This window comes from Oncorhynchus kisutch, linkage group LG26 (assembly GCF_002021735.2).
Source record: "Oncorhynchus kisutch isolate 150728-3 linkage group LG26, Okis_V2, whole genome shotgun sequence".
In the NCBI taxonomy this organism is placed as follows: domain Eukaryota; kingdom Metazoa; phylum Chordata; class Actinopteri; order Salmoniformes; family Salmonidae; genus Oncorhynchus; species Oncorhynchus kisutch.
Window position 1 is genome coordinate 44,604,681 of NC_034199.2, and position 22,299 is coordinate 44,626,979.

A 22,299-nucleotide genomic window follows, 5' to 3' on the forward strand; every position below is an offset into this window, starting at 1 on the left:
ATACACTCTCACATAGGTACGTGGTTGCAGAGGGCATCAGTGTCTTAACAGCGCGATTTGCCAAGGCAAATACTCTGAGCGCAGCCGTATCCAGAAATCTGGCAGTGGCTTGTGATTAAATTACATTTTCACAGAACCGCTTGTTGCAATTTCGATGAGGCTCTCTTGTTCAGATAGCGGTAAGTGGACTGGAGGCAGGGCATGAAAGGGATAACAAATCCAGTTGTTTGTGTCATCCATTTAGGGAAAGTACCTGCGTAATTGCTCACCCAACTCACTCAGGTGCTTCGCTATATCACATTTGACATCGTCTGTAAGCTTGAGTTCATTTGCATGCAAAAAAATCATACAATGATGGGAATACCTCTGTGTTGTCCTTGTTAATGCAGACAGAGAAGAGCTCCAACTTCTTAATCATAGCCTCAATTTTGTCCCGCACATTGAATATAGTTGCGGAGAGTCCCTGTAATCCTAGATTCCGATCAATTCAGATGAGAAAAAACATCACCCAGATAGGCCAGTCGTCATCATGCAAGCGGTCAGACAAGTGAAAATTATGGTCAGTAAAAATAACCCTAAGTTCATCTCGGCACTTCTGTATGTTGCAAAAGCATTACATGGTCGCTGCCCATATCATTGCATAGTGCAGAAAAGAGTTCAGGGGCCTTGCTTTAACAAAGTTAATCATTTTCACTGTAGTGTCCAAAATGTCTTTGAAGCTGTCAGGCATTCCTTTGGCAGCAAGAGCCTCTCGGTGGATGCTGCAGTGGACCCAAGTGGCGTCAGGAGCAACTGCTTGCGCGCGCGTTACCACTCCACTATGTCTCACTGTCATGGCTTTTGCGTCATCAGTACAGATACCAACACGCCATCTTCCCTGGGGCGGCACAGGGTGCCAGCACAAAAAAAAACATTTTGATTGGTGACATTTGCGCAATCGGTTTTCTATCGCTCATTTGCACGTCACGTCAATGATATCATGTCACCGTGTGGGACTGTGAGTCAATGAACCTTGTCGGAGTGGGCGCTCTGATTCTAGTTTGTGAGCTAGGCAGGCTACTGCCTGGGAAGGTTTCCCACTCAGAAGTACAAGATGGGGAGGGGAGCGGGTCTCCCCTCTGGAAGCCCGAGGTAGGGATAGCGGGGGGTAGGTTGACCTCAGGTCTCCCCTCTGGAAGCCCGAGGTAGGGGTATAGGGGGTAGGTTGACCTCAGGTCTCCCCTCTGGAAGCCCGAGGTAGGTGTAGCGGGGGTAGGTTGACCTCAGGTCTCCCCTCTGGAAGCCCGAGGTAGGGGTATAGGGGGATTTTATCAAATAACACACCTCTAACTTTGTACAGTACTAATGGAATTAATAAAATCAGTCACACTACGAAATGCTACCAAATAAACCACAATTCATTCATAATACTGTGAATATATAGTCTTACAGACATATTGTTTAATTTTTTTTTTTTACTGGTTTGTGCAAAATCATTAAGATTAATAGAAAACCAGTCTGCACACTACCTGAGGTCCACCATGTCACAGGAACGCCTTAGTGCAGTATTAAATAATGCAATTGCTGGGCAGAGTTCTTATGATGATGTCATCGATGACTTTGCGTCAAGGAAGGCAAGAAAGGTCAGGGTTTAGATGTCAGTTGTGCAATTTAGTTTGTGTGTTTCTTGTTTGAAGTGCAATAGTGTAATAATCAGATTCTCTTCTTTATAAATGTGTTATTCCATTTGTGTATTTGTGTGATATAGGATTTGTGCAATTTAGTTTTATTTGTGTGTTTTTGTTCGCAATAGGGTAATAGTGCAATAATGAAGTTCTTATTTTACTTGTATTTATATATTACAATTTGTTTCTATTTGTCTTTGTTACTACTTTTTGATATTTGAGTCTTATTTTTGTATATATTTTTATATTCGTATTGTTTTAAATGATATGATGATTTATTTGTGTTGTTCCAAATGTCTAAATAAAAATTACAGTTGGTGGTGGGGATTTTTTGGCTGAAGGGGGGGTTCGCCCAGGGAGCCATACAAGGTAGAACCGCCACTGGTAACGGACATATACCAGGGGCTGTGCCAGGCTCTCCACGTCTGTTGACTCATCCAGCTGTAGCGCATGGAATTCACTGGCTTGTATGTGTAACAGTATAACTTTAGACCGTCCCCTCGCCCATACCCGGGCGCGAACCAGGGACCCTCTGCACACATCAACAACAGTCACCCACGAAGCATCGTTACCCATCGCTCCACAAAAGCCGCGGCCCTTGCAGAGCAAGGGGAATACTGCTTCATGGTCTCAGAGCAAGTGACGTCACTGATTGAAATGCTATTTAGCGCGCACCACCGCTAACTAAGCTAGCCCTTTCACATCCGTTACATATGCGAATTAGTAAATGTTTCAAAACATCTCCTGCCATGGTCACTGATGTGTCATGAAACAGTGTTGTTTGATGAAGGCATTGTCTGTATAGTACTTTTGGCCTTTTCCCCCAGCATTGTCCCAGCCATATCTGCAGTAACAGAAAGAATGATGTCCTCCACAATAGTATGGGGCTTGCCTGTCTTAGTCTCTCAGTAGCTCACCATATAAGACTCTTCTAGCCCCTTCTTATTAATGGTATCTGTTGCTTTTATACATGTCTTACTACTCGAAAGGTGTCTTAATTCTCACTCAAAAAAATCCCATGGCTTATTTTTCAAATTGGCATGTTTTGTTTATAAAGAGTGAAGGTTTCATTGAGTTGTGAGATAGTACTTTTGCACATCCTACAATGTGATTTTCTGGATTTTTCCCCCTCATTTTGTCTGTCATAGTTGAAGTGTACCTATGATGAAAATTACAGGCCTCTCTCATCTTTTTAAGTGGGAGAATTAGCACAATTGGTGGCTGACTAAATACTTTTTTGCCCCACTGTATAACACACTGTGGCTGAGGAAAGGCACTACTCCCAATATAAGTGATCCCCAAATCAATGTAGTTCTCATCATATTTGCGCGTCTTCGATGGTCCAACATCCCTGCTTTCCCGGGTAAGGGAGCAGTAGCTCTTGGGCTGCATCAGATTCACAACTGTCAGTGTCCAAGCTAGCTGGGCTAACAACAAATGTAGAATTACTGATGCTAGCAGAACAACTTGTGTAGTCGACAGGTGCAGGTGTAGTACTGCTGGTAGTAGCAGTACTACCAGTAGAGCTGGTATGTGTCTATGGACGCGGGCCTTTTTTTAACCATTTATCAATTTTCGAGTTAACAGAATGAGCAGCAGCTACGTTTGGAAACATACAGACCTTTTTTGGAATTCCCGCGAGAGAGTAACGGTTAATGTGATTGGATGTTAATTATTTGACGAGGCTACCTGTATTTGACATTGTGTTTTTTCTTTTTACTGAACACTAGATGGTTACATTTTTATTTTGGGCAGTGAAACAAGGCTTCTCAGGCGAGGGAAAAAAAACTCCCCCAAATGTATAGCCCCGTTGGAAAATATAAAAGGACTGTTTGAAAATGTGAAGATCATTTTTATTTTATTTATAAAAAATTAAAAAATGTGAATCACATTTTTATTTGGCGTACCCCCGACAGCATTACGCGTACCCCAGTTTGGGAATACATGGACTAGAGGCTCTTATTGTACTAGTTTAATATTCCATCAACACGTTTCAGGATATGCATGCTTTTTTTACTTTAAAGAATTAAGACATAGGCCTAAAGATCAAGTTATTGACTATTGGAAGATTAATATAATAATACATTTGAAATCGTAAGTTTACATACACCTTAGCCAAGTACATTTAAACTCAGGTTTTCACAATTCCTGGCCTTTAACCCTAGTAAAAAATTCCCCGTTTTAGGTCCGTTAGGATCACCACTTTATTTTAAGAATGTGAAATGTCAGAATATTTATTTCAGCTTTTATTTATTTCATCACATTCCCAGTAGGTCAGAAGTTTACATACACTCAGTTAGTATTTGGTAGCATTGCCTTTAAATTGTTTAACCTGGGTCAAATGTTTTGGGTAGCCTTCTACAAGCTTCCCACAATAAGTTGGGTGAATTTTGGCCCATTCCTCCTGACAGGAGCTGGTGTAACTGAGTCAGGTTTGTAGGCCTCCTTGCTCACACACACTTTCAGTTCTGCCCACAAATTTTTTATGGGATTGAGGTCAGGCCACTTCAATTCTTTGACTTTGTTGTCCTTAAGCCATTTTGCCAGAACTTTGGAAGTATGCTTGGGGTCATTCTCCATTTGGAAGACCCATTTGTGACCAAGCTTTAACTTCCTGACTGATGTCTTGAGATTTTGCTTCAATATATCCACATAATTGTCCTGCCTCATGATGCCATCTATTTTATGAAGTGCACCAGTCCATCCTGCAGTAAAGCATCCCGACAACATGATGCTGCCACCCCCGTGCTTCACGGTTGGGATGGTGTTCTTCGGCTTGCAAGCCTCCCCCGTTTTCCTCCAAACATAACGATGGTTATTATGGCCAAACTATTCTATTTTTGTTTCAGCAGACCAGAGGACATTTCTCCAAAAAGTACGATCTTTGTCCCTATGTGCAGTTGCAAACTGTAGTCTGGCTTTTTAATGGTGGTTTTGGAGCAGTGGCTTCTTCCTTGCTGAGCGGCCTTTCAGGTTATGTCGATATAGAACTTGTTTTACTATGGATATAGTTCCTTTGTACCTGTTTCCTCCAGCATCTTCACAAGGTTCTTTGCTGTTGTTCTGGGATTGATTTGCACTTTTCGCACCAAAGTACATTCATCTTTAGGAGACAGAACGCTTCTACTTCCTGAGCGGTATGATAACTGCGTGGTCCCATGGTGTTTATACTTGCGTACTATTGTTTGTACAGATGAACTTGGTACCTTCAGGCGTTTGGAAATTGCTCCCAAGGATGAACCAGACTTGTGGAGGTCTACAAATTTTTTTTTGAGGTCTTGGCTGATTTCTTTTGATTTTCCCATGATGTCAAGCAAAGAGTTTGAAGGTAGGCCTTGAAATACATCCACAGGTACCCCTTTAATTGACTCAAAGGATGTCAATTAGCCTATCAGAAGCTTCTAAAGCCATGACATAATTTTCTGGAATTTTCCAAGCTGTTTAAAGGCACAGTCAACTTAGTATATGTAAACTTCTGACCCACTGGAATTGTGATACAGTGACAATAATCTGTCTGGAAACAATTGTTGGAAAAATTACTTGTGTCATGCACAAAGTAGATGTCCTAAACGACTTGCCAAAACTATAGTTTGTTAACAAGAAATTTGTGGAGTGGTTGAAAAATGAGTTTTAATGACTCCAACCTAATTGTGTGTAAACTTCTGACATCAACTGTATATATATGTTTATGTACTTGTGCACACAACTAGGCTATAGTGGGGAATGTGAAATTCCTGTATTGTGTTGCAAATATCCATTCTTATGAAAGGCAACAGTGTGTAGGCTACCACCTGGTCTGGAGTCAACAGTCTGGGGCTTTTCTGGGGCTCTGGTAAAGTTACACGGACTCTGTGCACCATAACGTCTAAATGGCTTGGCTCTGCACAGGGTGCAAGGGCCTGCGACTGCTGTGCTATACAAGCTATTATAAACTGGGTGGTTCGAGCCCTGAATGCTGATTGGCGGACGGACGTGGTATATCAGAGAGTTATTTTTTTTACTGCTCTAATTACGTTGGTAAACAGTTTATAATAGCAATAAGGCACCTCGGGGGTTTGTGATATATGGCCAATATACCACTGCTAATGGCTGTATCCAGGCACTCCGCATTGCGTCGTGTGTAAGAACAACCCTTAGCTGTGGTATATTGGCCATATACCACATCTCCTCGGACCTTATTGCTTATTAAATACTTTGGCATCGTCTAACCAGAAGAGGTCGCTATGTATTGTACCAAGTTTCATGAGTTGCCACCCCATCTCTCTACCAGTAAGCTGTGAGGCCTGCTGGAAACAACTAGAGTACCATTGAAAACAATCACAGTGATCAATATTCTGCACGAGTGTGCCTTTATAGCTTAAATTTAAATTCTTATTATCTTCATTGCATTCCCATTGTAGCATATATTGTGCCTTCAGAAAGTATTCATACCCCTTGACTTATTACACATTTTGTTGTGTTACAGCCTGAATTCAAAATTGATTACATTTGATTTTACACACAATAAGCCACAATAATCTACACACAATAAGCCATAATGATAAAGTGAAACATGTTTTTGGACATTTTTGAAAATCTTTAGAAAATTTAAATATAGACATGTCATTTACATAAGTGTTCACACCCCTGAGTCAATACATGTTAGAATCACATTTGGCAGTGGTTCCACTGTGAGCCTTTCTGGGTAAGTCTCTAAGAGCTTTGCACACCTTGATTGTACAATATTTACACATTGTTATTTTTAAATTGTTCAACCTCTTGTCAAATTGGTTGTTGAGCATCGCTAGACAGACATTTTCCAGTCTTGCCATAGATATGTGTCTGTTGGAAAGCAGACTGAACCAGGTTTCCTCTAGGATTTTGCGTGTGCTTAGCTCTATTCCGTTTCTTTTTATCCTGAAAAACTGCCTAGTCCTTGCCGATGACAAGCATACCCATAAACTGCAGCCACCACCATGCTTAAAAATATGAAGAGTGGTACTCAGTAATGTGTTGTGTTGGATTTGCCCCAAACATAACGCTTTGTTTAAATAAAATCAAACCAAATCAAACTTTATTAGTCACATGCGCCGAATACAACAAGTGTAGACTTTACGGTGAAATGCTTACTTACAAGCCCTTAACCAACAGTGCAGTTCAAGAAAGAGTTAAGAAATATTTTACCAAATCAACTAAAGTAAAAAAAAAATTTTTTTAAACACAATAAAATAACTATATTGAGGCTATATACAGGGGGTACCGGTACGGAGTCAATGTGCGGGGGTACAGGTTATTCAGGACATAAAGCTAGAATCCTGACTAGAACCAAAAAATGTGATCATATTACTCCAGTGCTAGCCTCCCGACACTGGCTTCCTGTTAAGGCAAGGGCTGATTTCAAGGTTTTACTGCTAACCATCAAAGCATTACATGGGCTTGCTCCTACCTATCTTTCCGATTTAGTCCTGCAGTACATACCTACACGTACGCTACGGTCACAAGACGCAGGCCTCCTAATTGTCCCTAGAATTTCTAAGCAAACAGCTAAAGGCAGGGCTTTCTCCTATAGAGCTCAATTTTTTTGGAATGGTCTGCCAACCCATGTGAGAGACGCAGACTCGGTCTCAACCTTTAAGTCTTTACTGAAGACTCATCTCTTCAGTGGGTCATATGATTGAGTGTAGTCTGGCCCAGGAGTGTGAAGGTGAACAGGAAGGCTCTGGAGCAACGAACTGCCCTTGCTGTCTCTGCCTGGCCAGTTCCCCTCTTTCCACTGGGATTCTCTGAGTTACTGGCTTACTGGTGCTCTTCCATGCCGTCCCTAGGAGGGGTGCGTCACTTGAGTGGGTTGAGTCACTGACGTGGTCTTCCTGTCTGGGTTGGCGCCCCCCTGGGTTGGCGCCCCCCTGCTGTGGCGGAGATCTTTGTGGGCTATACTTGGCCTTGTCTCAGGATGGTAAGTTGGTGGTTGAAGATATCCCTCTAGTGGTGTGGGGGCTGTGCTTTGGCAAAGTGGCTGGGGTTATATCCTGCCTGTTTGGCCCTGTCCGGGGGTATCATCGGATTGTGCCACAGTGTCTCCTGACCCCTCCTGTCTCAGCCTCCAGTATTTATGCTGCAGCAGTTTATGTGTCAGGGGGCTGGGGTCAGTTTGTTATATCTGGAGTATTTCTCCTGTCTTATCTGGTGTCCTGTGTGAATTTAAGTATGCTCTCTCTAATTCTCTCTTTCTCTCGGAGGACCTGAGCCCTAGGACCATGCCTCAGGACTACCTGGCATGATGACTCCTTGCTGTCCCCAGTCCACCTGGCCGTGCTGCTGCTCCAGTTTAAACTGTTCTGCCTGCGGCTATGGAACCCTGACCTGTTCACCGGACGTGCTATCTGTCCCAGACCTGCTGTTTTCAAGGTGCGGTAGAGATACTCTGAATGATCGGCTATGAAAAGCCAACTGACATTTACTCCTGAGGTGCTGACCTGTTGCACCCTCGACAACCACTGTGATTATTATTATTTGACCCTGCTGGTCATCTATTAGCATTTGAACATCTTGGCCATGTTCTGTTATAATCTCCACCCAGCACAGCCAGAAGAGGACTGGCCACCCCTCATAGCCTGGTTCCTCTCTAGGTTCCTTCCTAGGTTCTGGTCTTTCTAGGGAGTTTTTCCTAGCCACTGTGCTTCTACACCTGCATTGCTTGCTGTTTGGGGTTTTAGGCTGGGTTTCTGTACAGCACTTTGAGATATCAGCTGGTGTAACAACGGCTTTATAAATACATTTGATTTGATGAGGTAGTCACCTGGAATACGTTTAAATTAACAGGTGTGCCTTGTTAAGTTAATTTGTGGAATTTCTTTCCTTAATGTGTTTGAGCTAATCAGTTGTGTTGTGACAAGGTAGGGGAGGTATACAGAAGATAGCCCTATTTGGTAAAAGACCAAGACCATATTATGGCAAGAACAGCTCAAATAAGCAAAGAGAAACGACAGTCCATCATTACTTTAAGACATGGAGTTCAGTCATTGCAGAAAATGTCAAGAACTTTGAAAGTTTCTTCACGTGCAGTCGCAAAAACCATCAAGCGCTATGATGAAACTGGCTCTCATGAGGACCGCCACAGGAATGGAAGACCCAGAGTTACCTCTGTTGTAGAGGACAAGTTCATTAGAATTACCAGCCTCAGAAATTGCAGCCCCAAATAAATGCTTCACAGAGTTCAAGTAACAGACACATCTCAACATCAACTGTTCAGATGAGACTGTGTGAATCAGGCCTTCATGGTCGAATTGCTGCAAAGAAACCACTACTAAAGGACACCAATAATAAGAAGAGGCTCGCTTGGGCCAAGAAACACGAGCAATGGACATTAGACCGGTGGGAATTTGTCCTTTGGTCTGGAGTACAAATTGGAGATTTTTGGTTCCAACTGCCGTGTCTTTGGGAGACGCAGTGTTGGTGAACGGATGATCTCCGCATGTGTGGTTCCCGCTGTAAAGCTCGGAAATTTTTTGATTTTTCGTTCCAACCACTGAGTCTTTATAAGACGTGTATTTCCCACCGTAAAGCATGGAGGAGGAGGTGTGATGGTGTGGGGTGCTTTGCTGGTGACACTGTCAGTGATTTATTTAGAATTCAAGGCACACTTAACCAGAATGGCTACAACAGCATTCTGCAGCAATACTTCATCCCATCTGGTTTGGGTTTAGTGGGTCTATCATTTGTTTTTCTACAAGACAATGACCCAACACACCTCCAGGCTGTGTAAGGGCTATTTTACCAAGAAGGAGAGTGATTGGGTGCTGTATCAGATGACCTGGCCTCCACAATCCCCAGACCTCAACCAAATTGAGATAGTTTGGGATGAGTTGGACTGCAGAGTGAAGGAAAAGCAGCCAACAAGTGCTCAGCATATGTGGGAACTCCTTCCAGACTGTTGGAAAAGCATTCCTAGTGAAGCTGGTTGAGAGAATGCCAATAGTGTGCAAAGCTGTCATCAAGGCAAAGGGTGGCTATTTGAAGAATCTAATTTAAAATATATTTTGATTTAACACTTTTTTTAGTTACTACATGATTCCATATGTGTTATTTCATAGTTTTGATGTCTTCACTATTATTCTACAATGTAGAAAATAGTAAAATTATAGAAAAACCTTGAATGAGTAGGTGTTCTAAAACATTTGACCAGTAGTGTATATAGGGCAGCGCTCTCTAATGTGCTAGTGTTGGCTATTTAACAGTTGGATGGCCTTGAGATTGAAAAACAGCTACTATCTCTCGGTCCCAGCTTTGATGCACCTGTACTGACCTTGCCTTCTGGATGATAGTGGGGTGAACAGGCAGTGGCTCAAGTGGTTGTTGTCCTTGATGATCTTTTTGGCATTCCTGTGACATCGGGTGCTGTAGGTGTCCTGGAGGGCAAGTAGTTTGCCCCCGGTGGTGCGTTGGGCAGACCGCACCACACTCTGGAGAGCCTTGCGGTTGAGGGGGGTGCAATTGCAGTACCAGGTGGTGATACAGCCCAACAGGCTGCTCTCAATTGTGCATCTGTAAAAGTTTGTGGGTTTTAGGTGACAAGCCGCATTTTTTCAGCCTCCTGAGGTTGAAGAGGCGCTGTTGCGCCTTCTTCACCACACTGTCTGTGTGGACCATTTCAGTTTGTCAGGGACGTGTATGCCGAGGAACTTGTGACTTGTTAAGCACATTTTTACTCCTGAACTTATTTAGGCTTGCCATAAGAAAAGGATTGAATACTTATTGACCTAATCCATTTAAGCTTTTAATTTTGTATTAATTTGTAAAAAAAAAATTAATAACATTTTTATTTATTTCACCTTTATTTAACCAGGTCAGCTAGTTGAGAACAAGATCTCATTTACAACTGCGACCTGGCCAAGGTAAAGCATAGCAGTGTGGACAGACAACACAGAGTTACACATGGAGTAAACAATTAACAAGTATTGTGTGTAGGCCAGTGACACAATCTCAATTTAAATCCATTAATTTCAGGCTGTAACAACAACAGAATGTGGAAAATGTAATAACATTATAATAACGAATTATGTTAGTTAAAAAGTAAACCAAGATGCAATTCTAATTGGCTAATTGGGCTAAAAGGCCTATTCTAGAAACATGAATCCATGAGGGCAGAGATTATGTAAATGTTACTGGAATAAACTTGTATTTTTTTAAGGTTGCATAACAAATTCCTCTTTTATAAACCTGTAGCAAATGTTGCATTGGCTGTCCAGTGCACAGACACACACTGGTCTTATGGCCCAATAGGATATTGAGGGGGACGATCCTAGCGTAGCTCTCCCAGAGCCATTGACTGGTTGCTGCAACTTGTGGGCAGGGCCATCAGACTGCTTGGATTTTTCCGTACATTTTCATACGATTAGAAGCAACATTTCCTTCATAGCCAAAGCGTCGCTGCGCCGGACTCCTTGCTTTCTGATAGTCCACCATTTTATATTGCTGTAGGTCTAAAGGATTATAAATTGTTTGTTTTAATATATTGGACTTTGCTTTACGAAGGGACAACTCTCTATTATGATGGAAATTGAGATGCCTAAAATTCATCCTAGTCAACAGGTAAATCATCTTTTGTTATTATATATATATATACTATTATGTGAAACTATAGCTCAAGGTTGACCTATAGCATATTAACGCAATGCTAGACAATATCCTCATTGTTGAAAAACTATATTTTATTGGATATTTCAAACTATTTAAATAAAATTAGGCCTAATTAAAACTGTTCATATGTTACCTGATTAATAAACTGTCATGTTCAACTCGATGTGCGTTTCCCATACTACTCCATATATTATTTCATAATATATTGTTTCGTAAGTTAATGAAATGAAACGACTGCATCGTAAATATGTTTTCTTATAGGTTATCATAATCATATTTGTGAACTTCTCGTGTTGTAGTTTTGACATTTGTAAATACATTAGGCTACTACTACATGTAGCTCTACAATTTATGTCTCTGCGCTGGTAGTCGACAGACGCGTTCATAGAAAATTCTGCAAAGTCATGGATGGAAGTCTGGCCGGTTCATCCAACTCAATTCCGTGTGGGCGAAAAAACAACGGTAAAACATCCGTTTAATTTCGATGTCCATGTGTAATGATGCAATTACTGTCAAGTAAAACATATGCCAAGGTGACGATGACGACACTTATCCCCAGACAGTCTTTTTTCTTTTCATTTCAGTGCGCTTGTTTTTTGGCCGTCGGAATCCCCCCATGCGCCACTAGAGCCCCATAGCGTTTTTCCCGTAAAGATGGCATCTATTGGCCTACCAGTAACCTAACGAAACCGGAGTTAAATAAACCGACCATAGACGGTAGAGAACGCGAGACATCTCATGGTCACATTTGATCTGGTTGGGGCCAGTAAGTACCTCAGAGCCAGCTGTTATTGGACAGTTTCCCCATTGAAATATATATGTATATTATCTGTTGTAAGTGGGCGTTCCCTCTCTCGCGTGAGCCATGTAAGATATTTGACTTGATGTAAGAGATTATCATGCTCACGTGAGAGTGGGAACGCCCACTTACAAAGATAGGTAACTTGACCATTTTTTCAATGGTAAACAGCCTCAGTAAGACATCTTTATTCATCCACCATCTTTGGGCCTACTTTGCTCCATACAACTAACTGATTGCACAATCTCAGGCTGCCCAGCCTGAAATTTAGTTTATTTTCTTTTCCATGATGTAGGCTACACAGGTCCTCTGTAGAGTTCAATTGGTTGTGTCAAATTGAGAAATATATGTTGGCTTAAGCCTTAGGCTTGTTATAATAACTGGTTATAGTTATGTAGCTGACCTTCAAATAAAATTTGATCAAATCACATTTTATTTGTGACATGCGCTGAATGCAACAGATGTAGACCTTACAGTGAAATGCTTACTTACAGACCCTTAACCAACAATGCAGTTTTAAGAAAAAAATAGATAATTTATAAAATAAAAGTAACAAATAATTAAAGAGCAGCAGTAAAATAACAATAGCAAGGCTATATACAGGTAGTACCGGTATAGAGTCAATGTGTGAGGGGCATCGGTTAGTCGAGGTAATTGAGGTAATATGTGCATGTAGGTAGAGTTAAAGTGACTATGCACAGATAATAAACAGAGAGTAGCAGCAGCGTAAAAGAGGACCCATGCTGTAGAACATTTTTTGGGATCTGAGGACCCATGCCAAGTCTTTTCAGTCTCCTGAGGGGGAATAGGCTTTGTTGTGCCCTCTTCACGACTGTCTTAGTGTGTTTGGACCATGATAGTTTGTTGGTGATGTGGACTCCAAGGAACTTGGAAACTCTCAACCTGCTCCACTACAGCTCCGTCGATGAGAATGGGGGCGTGCTCGGTTATCCCTTTCCAGTAGTCCACTATCATCTCCTTTGTCTTGACCACGTTGAGGGATAGGTTGTTATCCTGGCACCACACGGCCAGGTCTCTGACCTCCTCCCTATAGGCTGTCTCATCGTTGTCGGTGATCAGGCCTACCACTGTTGAGTCATCTGCAAACTTAATGATGGTGTTGGAGTTGTGCCTAACCATGCAGTCATGAGTGAACAGGGAGTACAGGAGGGGACTGAGTACGCACCCATGAGGGCCCCCCGTGTTGAGGATCAGCGTGGCAGATGTGTTGTTACCTACCCTTACCACCTGGGGGCTACAGACATGAGTGCTATGGGTCGGTAGTCATTTAGTGAACAGGGAGTACAGGAGGGGACTGAGTACGCACCCATGAGGGCCCCCCGTGTTGAGGATCAGCGTGGCAGATGTGTTGTTACCTACCCTTACCACCTGGGGGCTACAGACATGAGTGCTATGGGTCGGTAGTCATTTAGTTACCTTAGTGTTCTTGAGCACAGGGACTATGGTGGTCTGCTTGAAACATGTTGGTATTACAGACTCAGTCAGGGACAGGTTGAAAATGTCAGTGAAGACATTTGCTAGTTGGTCAGCGCATGCTCGGAGTACAAGTCCTGGTAATCCATCTGACCCTGCGGCCTTGTGAATGTTGACGTGTTTAAAGGTCTTACTCACATCGGCTACGGAGAGCGTTATCACACAGTCGCCCGGAACAGTTGATGCTCTCATGCATGCTTCAGTGTTACTTGCCTCGAAGTGAGCATAGAAGTAATTTAGTTAATCTGGTAGGCTCGTGTCACTGGGTAGCTCTCAGCTGTGCTTCCCTTTGTAGTCTGTAATAGTTTGCAAGCCCTGCCACATCCGATGAGCGTCAGAGCCGGTGTAGTACGATTCAATCTTAGTCCTGTATTGACGCTTTGCCTGTTTGATGGTTCGTCAGAGGGCATAGCAGGATTTATTATATGCTTCCGAGTTAGTCTCGCTTCTTTCAGTCTGGGGACGACGTCATATATGCACTTATTGATGAAGCCAGTGACTGATGTGGTGTACTCCTCAATGCCATTTGAATAAGACCTGTAGCTTAGCATCTGCTTAATCTGACCACTTTTTGATTGACCGAGTCACTGGTGCTTCCTGCTTGAATTTTTGCTTGTAAGCAGGAATCAGGAGGATACAATTATGGTCAGATTTGCCAAATGGAGGGCGAGGGAGAGCTTTGTACGAGTCTCTGTGTGTGGAGTAAAAGTGGTCTAGAGTTTTTTTCACCTGGTTGCACATTTAACATGCTGGTAGAAATGAGGTCAAACATTTCCCTGCATTAAATTCCCCGGCCACTAGGAGCGCCGCCTCTGAATGAGACGTCTTCCTGTTTGCTTATTGCCGTATACAGCTCATTGAGTGCGGTCTTAGTGCCAGCATCGGTTTGTGGTGGTAAATAGACAGCTACAAAGAATTTTGATGAAAACTCTTGGTAAATAGTGTGGTCTATAGCTTATCTTGAGATACTCTACCTCAGGCCCGCCTTATCTCAGCTCACTGGTCACCATAGCAACACCCACCTGTAGCTCGCTTTCCAGCAGGTATATTTCACTGGTCATCCCCAAAGCCAACACTTCCTTTGGCCGACTTTCCTTCCAGTTCTCTGCTGCCAATGACTGGAACGAATTGCAAAAATCACCGAAGCTGGAGTCTTATATCTCCCTCTCTAACTTTAAGCATCAGCTGTCAGAGCAGCTTTCTGATCATTGTACCTGTACACAGCCAATCTGTAAATAGCACACCCAACTACCTCATCCCCATATTATTACTTACCCTCTTGCACCCCAGTATCTCTACTTGCACATCATCATCTGCACATTAATCACTCCAGTGTTAAAACTAAATTGTAATTATTTATTTATTGCCTTGCCTCTCTACTCTTCTACATTTGCACACACTGTACATAGATGTTTCTATTGTGTTATTGACAGTACGTTTGTTTATGTTTAACTGTGTTGTCTGTTCACAATGCTTTGCTTTATCTTGGCCAGGTCGCAGTTGTAAATGAGAACTTGTTCTCAACTGGCCTACCTGGTTAAATAAAGGTGAAATAAATAAAATAAATAATAATAACGCGAAAAAAGACACAATAGCACAATTGGTTGAGGGATAATAATACTGTGCCATCTTGCTACCTTGGTTTTATCAATTGAATAACAGGTTTCCCCCTAGATTAAGACTAAACCTGAGTTTAGTCATGTTTAGGAGGTGAGTCTACTTAGTTGTTTGAGTTGCTGCACATTCTGAGAGGGAAGTCCAAATGCAGCTACTCAAAGTCTGTCTGTTTTTAAATAAAGAGATTATTTTTGAAAAATTATGTTTTTATTTACACTAAATTTGCAGAATCGACCAGGAAATGAAAGCATATATTTTTTTACAAGCCCCAGTTCCTTATTTGTAGTCCAGACCTCCTCTGAGTTACAGATAATGGTAGCTAACATGGTATCTTAGTACATTTATACTATTCATAAAGATCAGAGAACTAACCAGTATGTTTCACAAGTATTTTGTGGATAAATACTTCACTCCACCAATATAGTTTAACAAAATAGTTACTGAGTTACAACTTGAAGTCATTCAGCTGTTCATCCAAATAGTTACGTCATCCTCTTTTTGAGGCAGTCCGTGAAAGGGGCCTCGAAAGGGAGGATTCAGTCATTTGTGAATGTACACAGATCACTCATCTCTACGTGAATGTAGTGTGGTGTTGAAGTTTCAGTGACAACATGAAAAGAAACTCTGGGAAAATCATATATACCTGTATCTTTTTTCCTCAAAAGGGATTCTACAATAACATCTTTTATGACACTATAATCCATCCTGTACGAGGAAAGAGTCTATAAAATGTCCCATGTATATAGAGACTTTGAACATAGGTCACTTCATATACTATTGTTTACTCACTGTGTATGTATATACTGTATTCACAACATTTACATTTTTTAAAATGTTTTATATATTTATTTAGGCATAGTCCATTCTAATATACCTACTATTGTACATACCATTTTATTTTCCGAATGTATATTCTGTTTAAAAACACCACATATTTATATTCGGCATTCTGACACTGCTCACTCTAATATATCTATATTGGATTGTTAATTGGACTCGTTCTGACATTTCTTGATTTCTTGTTTAGATTTATAGATGATCTGTATCGTATTTGCTAGACATTCTACTGCACTGTTGGAGCTAATAATCGGTGTTCGCGACCAATATAAGATTTGATTTGAAAATAATAAGGGTTTTTATGCCTATTTTTCAAGATTTCTTTACTCTTCTAGACTGTAAGTGATATTTGTGGGTGGTTGTGTGGGCCATTCTTCATCCTCTCCAGAGCCATAATGTATCACCTGTGGTTTTGTGTACTCACTACCCAGACCGTGTGACTTTAAAGACTTTCGTGGTCATGGATTAATGCTGGATTTGACGTGACACCCATGAGGCAATTAGGGTTAAAGACTTCTCAGCTGCACTGCAGAGAGAGAGAGAGAATGTTTGTTATAACTATTTCTGAACGTAAAGATAATAGGTCATGTGAATTATATAATTAAACATTGTTTTTGGGGGGGTATTTTTTGTGGTCATGTTTAACACTTGATTTGGTCCACAAAGTTACAACTCAATTACTTCTGCTCATTCCATTTACAAGAGTTATCTATGTCGAAATCTACGCCAAGCCACGAAATCTTTCCCACACCACATCCTCTTTGCACTCCCTTCCACTTTGTTAGTCGTCTGATCTGTCTCTCTTTACATCCTCTCTCTCTGTTCTGTTTATGTTACCCAGTCTCTCTGAAAGTATCATTGACCTTCTTCTTTTAGGCAACAAATAGGCACATCCTCAGAGCTTTCCTTGTGACCTAATATGTTGGGTTAATGCAATCTCACAAGTCCTTTGTGAAATGTTTCCTTCTGAATATAAGGTCTGTGTAATGTGTGTTAAGACGGCCCCAGGGGAGACCAGCGTAGTTTATCTCTGGACATTCCTGACTGAACAGGCAGGCAGCTAATAACCTCCAGACTCTGCGAGTGTCACGTTCTGACCTTAGTTCCTTTGTTTTGTCTTTGTTTTAGTATGGTCAGGGCGTGAGTTGGGTGGGCAGTCTGTGTGTTTTTCTATGTTGTGGTTTTGAGTTTGGCCTAGTATGGTTCTCAATCAGAGGCAGCTGTCAATCGTTGTCCCTGATTGAGAATCTTACTTAGGTAGCCTGAGTTTCACTTTTGAGTGGGGGGTGTTTGTTTCCGTGTGTGTGTTTGGGCCACACGGTACTGTTTCGGTTTTGTAAATTCACGTTGTCATTTATTGTTTAGTGGTCTGAGTTTTAATAAAAAATCATCATGAACACTTACCACTCTGCGCATTGGTCCTCCGATCCTTCTCGCTACTCCTCCTCCTCAGAAGAGGAAGAATGCCGTTACAGCGAGGCATATCAGGAGGTCCTAGTGGTATTGCTACTGTATACACCAGAGAGGACATAGTAAGAACTTTGTCTGAACATATTTGTACCAAACATTCCTTGCTAGATCTCAAGCTGATATGGTTCTCAAAATACAGTTCTATGGTGCAGTGTGGTTTATCAAATAAAAAGTAGAAAACCATTTGTAAAGTAAATAACTACGCACATGTGCAGAAGGTTCGGTTTTCTAGACATTCTGGAAAAGTCATCCAATGTTTTCGGCAACGCAGCCACTCTGTAAAACTCACGTTTTTACTCCCTAAAACTCAGTTTTAATTTTAAGCTGTATCAATGAACTTTTCTCCTCAGTGATCAATGATTTCATTCGTTTTTGAGCTAGTGATATTACATTTGACCTGCTGTCCTTTGATTTATTTTGTTGAGACTAATCAAGAGAGTCACCAGCTGAGAGGCACATCTCCTCTGTGGGTGAATAAAAAAATAATTATATTTCATCTTTATTTAACTTGGCAAGTCAGTTAAGAACAAAGTCTTATTTACAATGATGGCCTACCCTGACCAAACCCTAACCTGACGACGCTGGGCCAATTGTGCGCCGGCCTATGGGACTCCCATTTACGGGCCGGTTGTGATACAGCTTGGAATCAAACCAAGGTCTGTAGTGACGCCTCTAACACTGAGATGCGGTGCCTTAGACCGCTGCGCCACTCGGGAGCCGTTGGGGAAATGGAGAAGTGCATCTATTATTCATACTGCTTCTTGCTAGTACTGCTGTCGTCAGACACCCGGAGGGACGGGGCGTGGCACTGGAGAGAGAGCGAGAGAGAGAGACAGTAGCTGTACTCCTTCACAGCAGGGAAACGTTTCCTTGTTCCTCCCCACCAATCTCCTTTTTTCATCTGGTCACAGTCTGTGTGGTGCTTTGTGAGTTCCGGTCTAACTTGTTGTCTGTTGGCAGGACATAGACCTGATCGACATCTTGTGGAGGCAGGACATAGATCTGGGTGCGGGGCGCGAGGTGTTTGACTACTGCCAGCGTCAGAAGGAGCACGAGCTGCAGCAGCAGAGGGAGCAGGAGGAGGACAAGAGGCTGCAGCAGCAGAGGGAGCAGGAGAAGGCCCTGCTTGCTCAGCTGCAGCTGGATGAGGAGACGGGGGAGTTTGTGCCCCGCCTTGCGACCAGCGGACAGCCACTGCAGACGGCTACCTCCGCCGCACCCTCTCAAGTCATACAGGTACCGTACACACACACACAGCTGTCAGTCCTGTCAGGGGCTGGCCACTCCCCTCCCTGGGGGGGAGGGGCGGGGGTACAGCTGCTCTGTAGCTAGGTAACAACCTCATCCAGTGTAATTAGGGAAACACAGGTGGCCTTGTAGTTTTGCATTAGTGGATTTGGCTGTTTTAGAAACTGCTCTGTGGAGAGCTTTGTCTAAGGTAGCGCTATGCTCTCTGCGAAGAACTTTGTCCAAGGTAGCGCAATGCTCTCTGCTCAAATTCTTACCTATTCTTTAGCAAATCGGCCATTTTCAAACACAATGTTGAAATGGATGCAGTGTTAGTATAGAGGGAATTTAGATGAAAACCTGAAGTGCTTTGAATCTTTGCTTTCAGGATGTCAGCTTCACTGTAGATGGGGATGCCTTGTCATTTGATGAATGTATGCAACTGCTGGCAGAGACATTTCCTTTGGTAGAGGCAACTGAGGTAAGAATACAGGCTTTCACTATTATCTTAAAAATATGCTTACAACGATTTCTAATTAAGCAATAAGGACAGAAGGGGTGTGGTATATGGCTAATATACCATGGCTAAGGGCTGTTCTTATCCACAACGCAACACAGAGTGCCTGGACACAGATCTTAACTGTGGTATATTGGCCATATACCACAAACCTCAGAGGTGCCTTATTGCTATTATAAACTGGTTACCAAAGTAATTATATATTTCTTGTCATACCCGTGGTATACAGTCTGATATACCATGGCTGTCAGCCAATCAGCATTCAGGGCTCAAACCACACAGTTTCTAATGAACAATGTATAATGTTGTATGTACCTGTCTTTTACAGTGTTTCCCTCCCTTGTTTGTGTTGTAGACTACCTCTTCCTGTCTGGATGCCGCCGTAGCTCTAGCACCCAACAGCAGTCACATCATGATGAAATCTGATCCGCCAGCTTTGACCCAGCTGCCTCTACTCACAGCCCCACTGCCCTCACAAAGGACCTCCCCAGATTTGGAGCAGGCCTGGATGGAACTTTTGTCCCTCCCTGAACTGCAGGTACAATACGAATATTCTACCGCCTCTATGGTGTAACAAGCACTCAAAAGAATGCACGGATGGCAGCAGCCAGGTATGCATGAGAGGACATATACTGACCTTTTGTTTTGTGTGTTTGAATGGGACACCGCGGAAGAAGATACTACTCAGCTAATGCCACTGTGATCAGGTTCCCACATAGCACTGTTGACTCTGAGCAGTGGGAGGGAAAGCCTCAAATGGTGGGAAGCTGCTTGTGTTCTTAAGTAGAACATTAAATACCTTCTAAGCAGTTAGTGAAGGTAGTAGCATGGAAACCAGAAAGAAAAGACTTTACTTACACTACAAAATATGTCATTTCATGCAAAAAAAAACATTAGTCAATTTAGGAATCCCACTTTATTTGCAATATTAAACCTTTCAGCTACTTATTGGGAATAAAAAGGTTTGAAACCAAGGTTTAATAAATTATTAGTAAAAACGGAACACCAGCTCATCCATATGATGGTTCTCTACTGCATATTACATTACCGTTACATCTTGATGTCTAATACACTGCATGGGTTACTGGATCTGTTTTGATGCTTCCTAATCTTGTTTTCTAGCAATGTCTGAATATGCAAATGGAGGACACACGGGAGCTGACCGGAGGATATCTGCCCACTAACACCACCCCTGAGGTGCAGGATCCAAACTACAGCTTTTACCCATTGCCCAACCTGGAAGAGGTGGCATCAAACACAGCAGATGTCTGCCCACCTGAATTCATCAACACCTTTGAGGAGAGCTTTCCCAACATCGCTCCACTGGACCATCTCAATCAGATGACCCTGAAGGCTCCAGACCTCAATACTCATTTCAGTGCAGACACTTTCTGTGACATATTTTACCCAGACGTTGTCAACACAAAAGTGACCAGTGTCACCTTGCCTTGTGGCCAAGGAAATGGAGGTAACTCATTGGCAGAAATACCAAACAAGCCTACTTTTACACCAATGGAATTACAGGACCTTTCTCCTGGAGATACATTTGACAGAGACAACAAACCTGAGATAATGACAGAATGTCCAGATTCTGATTCGGGTGTTTCTGTGGAGGCAAGCTCATACTCTAGCTCTCCTGAGAAATCCATGTATGGGGACCGCTCCTTTGGTGGCTACAGCGATTCAGACATGGATGAGATGGACAGTAACCCTGGGAGTGCACAGTCTGACTACTCCGAGATGTTCTCACTGTCTTTCCAACCAGATGGCCTGCAGACACCTCTTTCTGTGTTACCTCAGCAGCGGGACAAAGAGCTCAAACATGGCAAGACTGAGCCAGATGACGAGACTGGCCACAGTGAATCGCCCTTCACCAAAGACAAGAAGAGGAGGCGCTCCGAGAAGCGTCTCTCTAGAGACGAGCAGCGAGCCAAGGCCCTCCAGATCCCCTTCACCGTGGACATGATCATCGACCTGCCCGTGGATGACTTCAACGAGATGATGTCCAAGCACCAGCTCAACGAGGCCCAGCTGGCCCTGGTCAGAGACATCCGACGGCGGGGCAAGAACAAGGTGGCTGCCCAGAACTGCCGCAAGCGCAAGATGGAGAACATCACGGAGCTGGAATATGACCTGGACTCGCTGAAGGAGGAGAAGGAGCGACTGCAGACAGAGAAGACCAAGAATGACAGCAGCCTGCGGAAGACGAAGCAGCAGCTCAACACCTTGTACCTGGAGGTGTTCGGTCTGCTGAGGGACGAGGAGGGGAAGCCCTATTCCCCATTGGAGTACTCCCTCCAGCAGACCACCGATGGCACAGTCTTCCTCGTCCCCCGCATTAAAAAGACACTTAGCAAGAAAAAGGACAGCTAGCACTTCTCTGTTTTACTACATGGTAGAGCATTAGTAATAATAATACTGTGCAAAGAATAACTTGGTAGTTGCTTGGCTTTTAAGCGTTAGTAAAACAGCAGAACTGTTATATAGTTTTTGCCTTCTCTTCTTGAATCTTTAATTATATTTGAGTTATTTTGTACTGGTCCCTGATATTGTTTGTAAATACATTATTTGCTTTTGAGATATGAAAATGTGTATTGTGTATATATATCATGTTTTCAGTATGCTAATTATATTGTTGCAATCACTGTTACTTCAAAGTCGGTTTTATAAACTTTATGCTGCTTTGCAGCTCCATTTCCTTTGTATGTCCTGACTATTGTGCTTTTTAATGAAATAAACAGTTAATTTAGTCAGTTGGTCTCTTGCTTACTATTCAAATGAGGCAGATTCAGAAATGTACACCTTCCCCTACTAACTTATCAGTAGTTGGTATTCAGACTAACAGACTTTTAGTGCATTTTTGTAAAGAGCTCCCTTTTAATTAGAATTTTCTCAACAGACTCACTAGAATATATGGAGGTTCAGAATATTGGAGATGGATGAAACAAAGCCATGTAAATACACACATTCGCCTCCTTTACAGCGCCAATTGGTAGATTTTAAAAATACTCTGACCGTGTATATTATTTAGAGTTAGGAAAGTATTTATGAATAAT

The 22,299-nt window shown here is 42.4% G+C and overlaps 1 protein-coding gene across 1 annotated transcript; it reads left to right on the forward strand.

Annotated features, from left to right (window-relative positions):
- The first annotated feature begins 11,042 nt into the window (after window positions 1-11,042).
- On the forward strand, window positions 11,043-21,996 carry LOC109870785 (nuclear factor erythroid 2-related factor 2). The gene is made up of 5 exons (XM_020461401.1): window positions 11,043-11,234; window positions 18,460-18,735; window positions 19,115-19,207; window positions 19,599-19,781; window positions 20,366-21,996. Exons 1-5 carry the CDS (start codon window positions 11,193-11,195, stop codon window positions 21,614-21,616), a joined length of 1,845 nt encoding a protein of 614 aa, XP_020316990.1. The 5' UTR covers window positions 11,043-11,192; the 3' UTR covers window positions 21,617-21,996.
- Window positions 21,997-22,299: the final 303 nt, after the last annotated feature.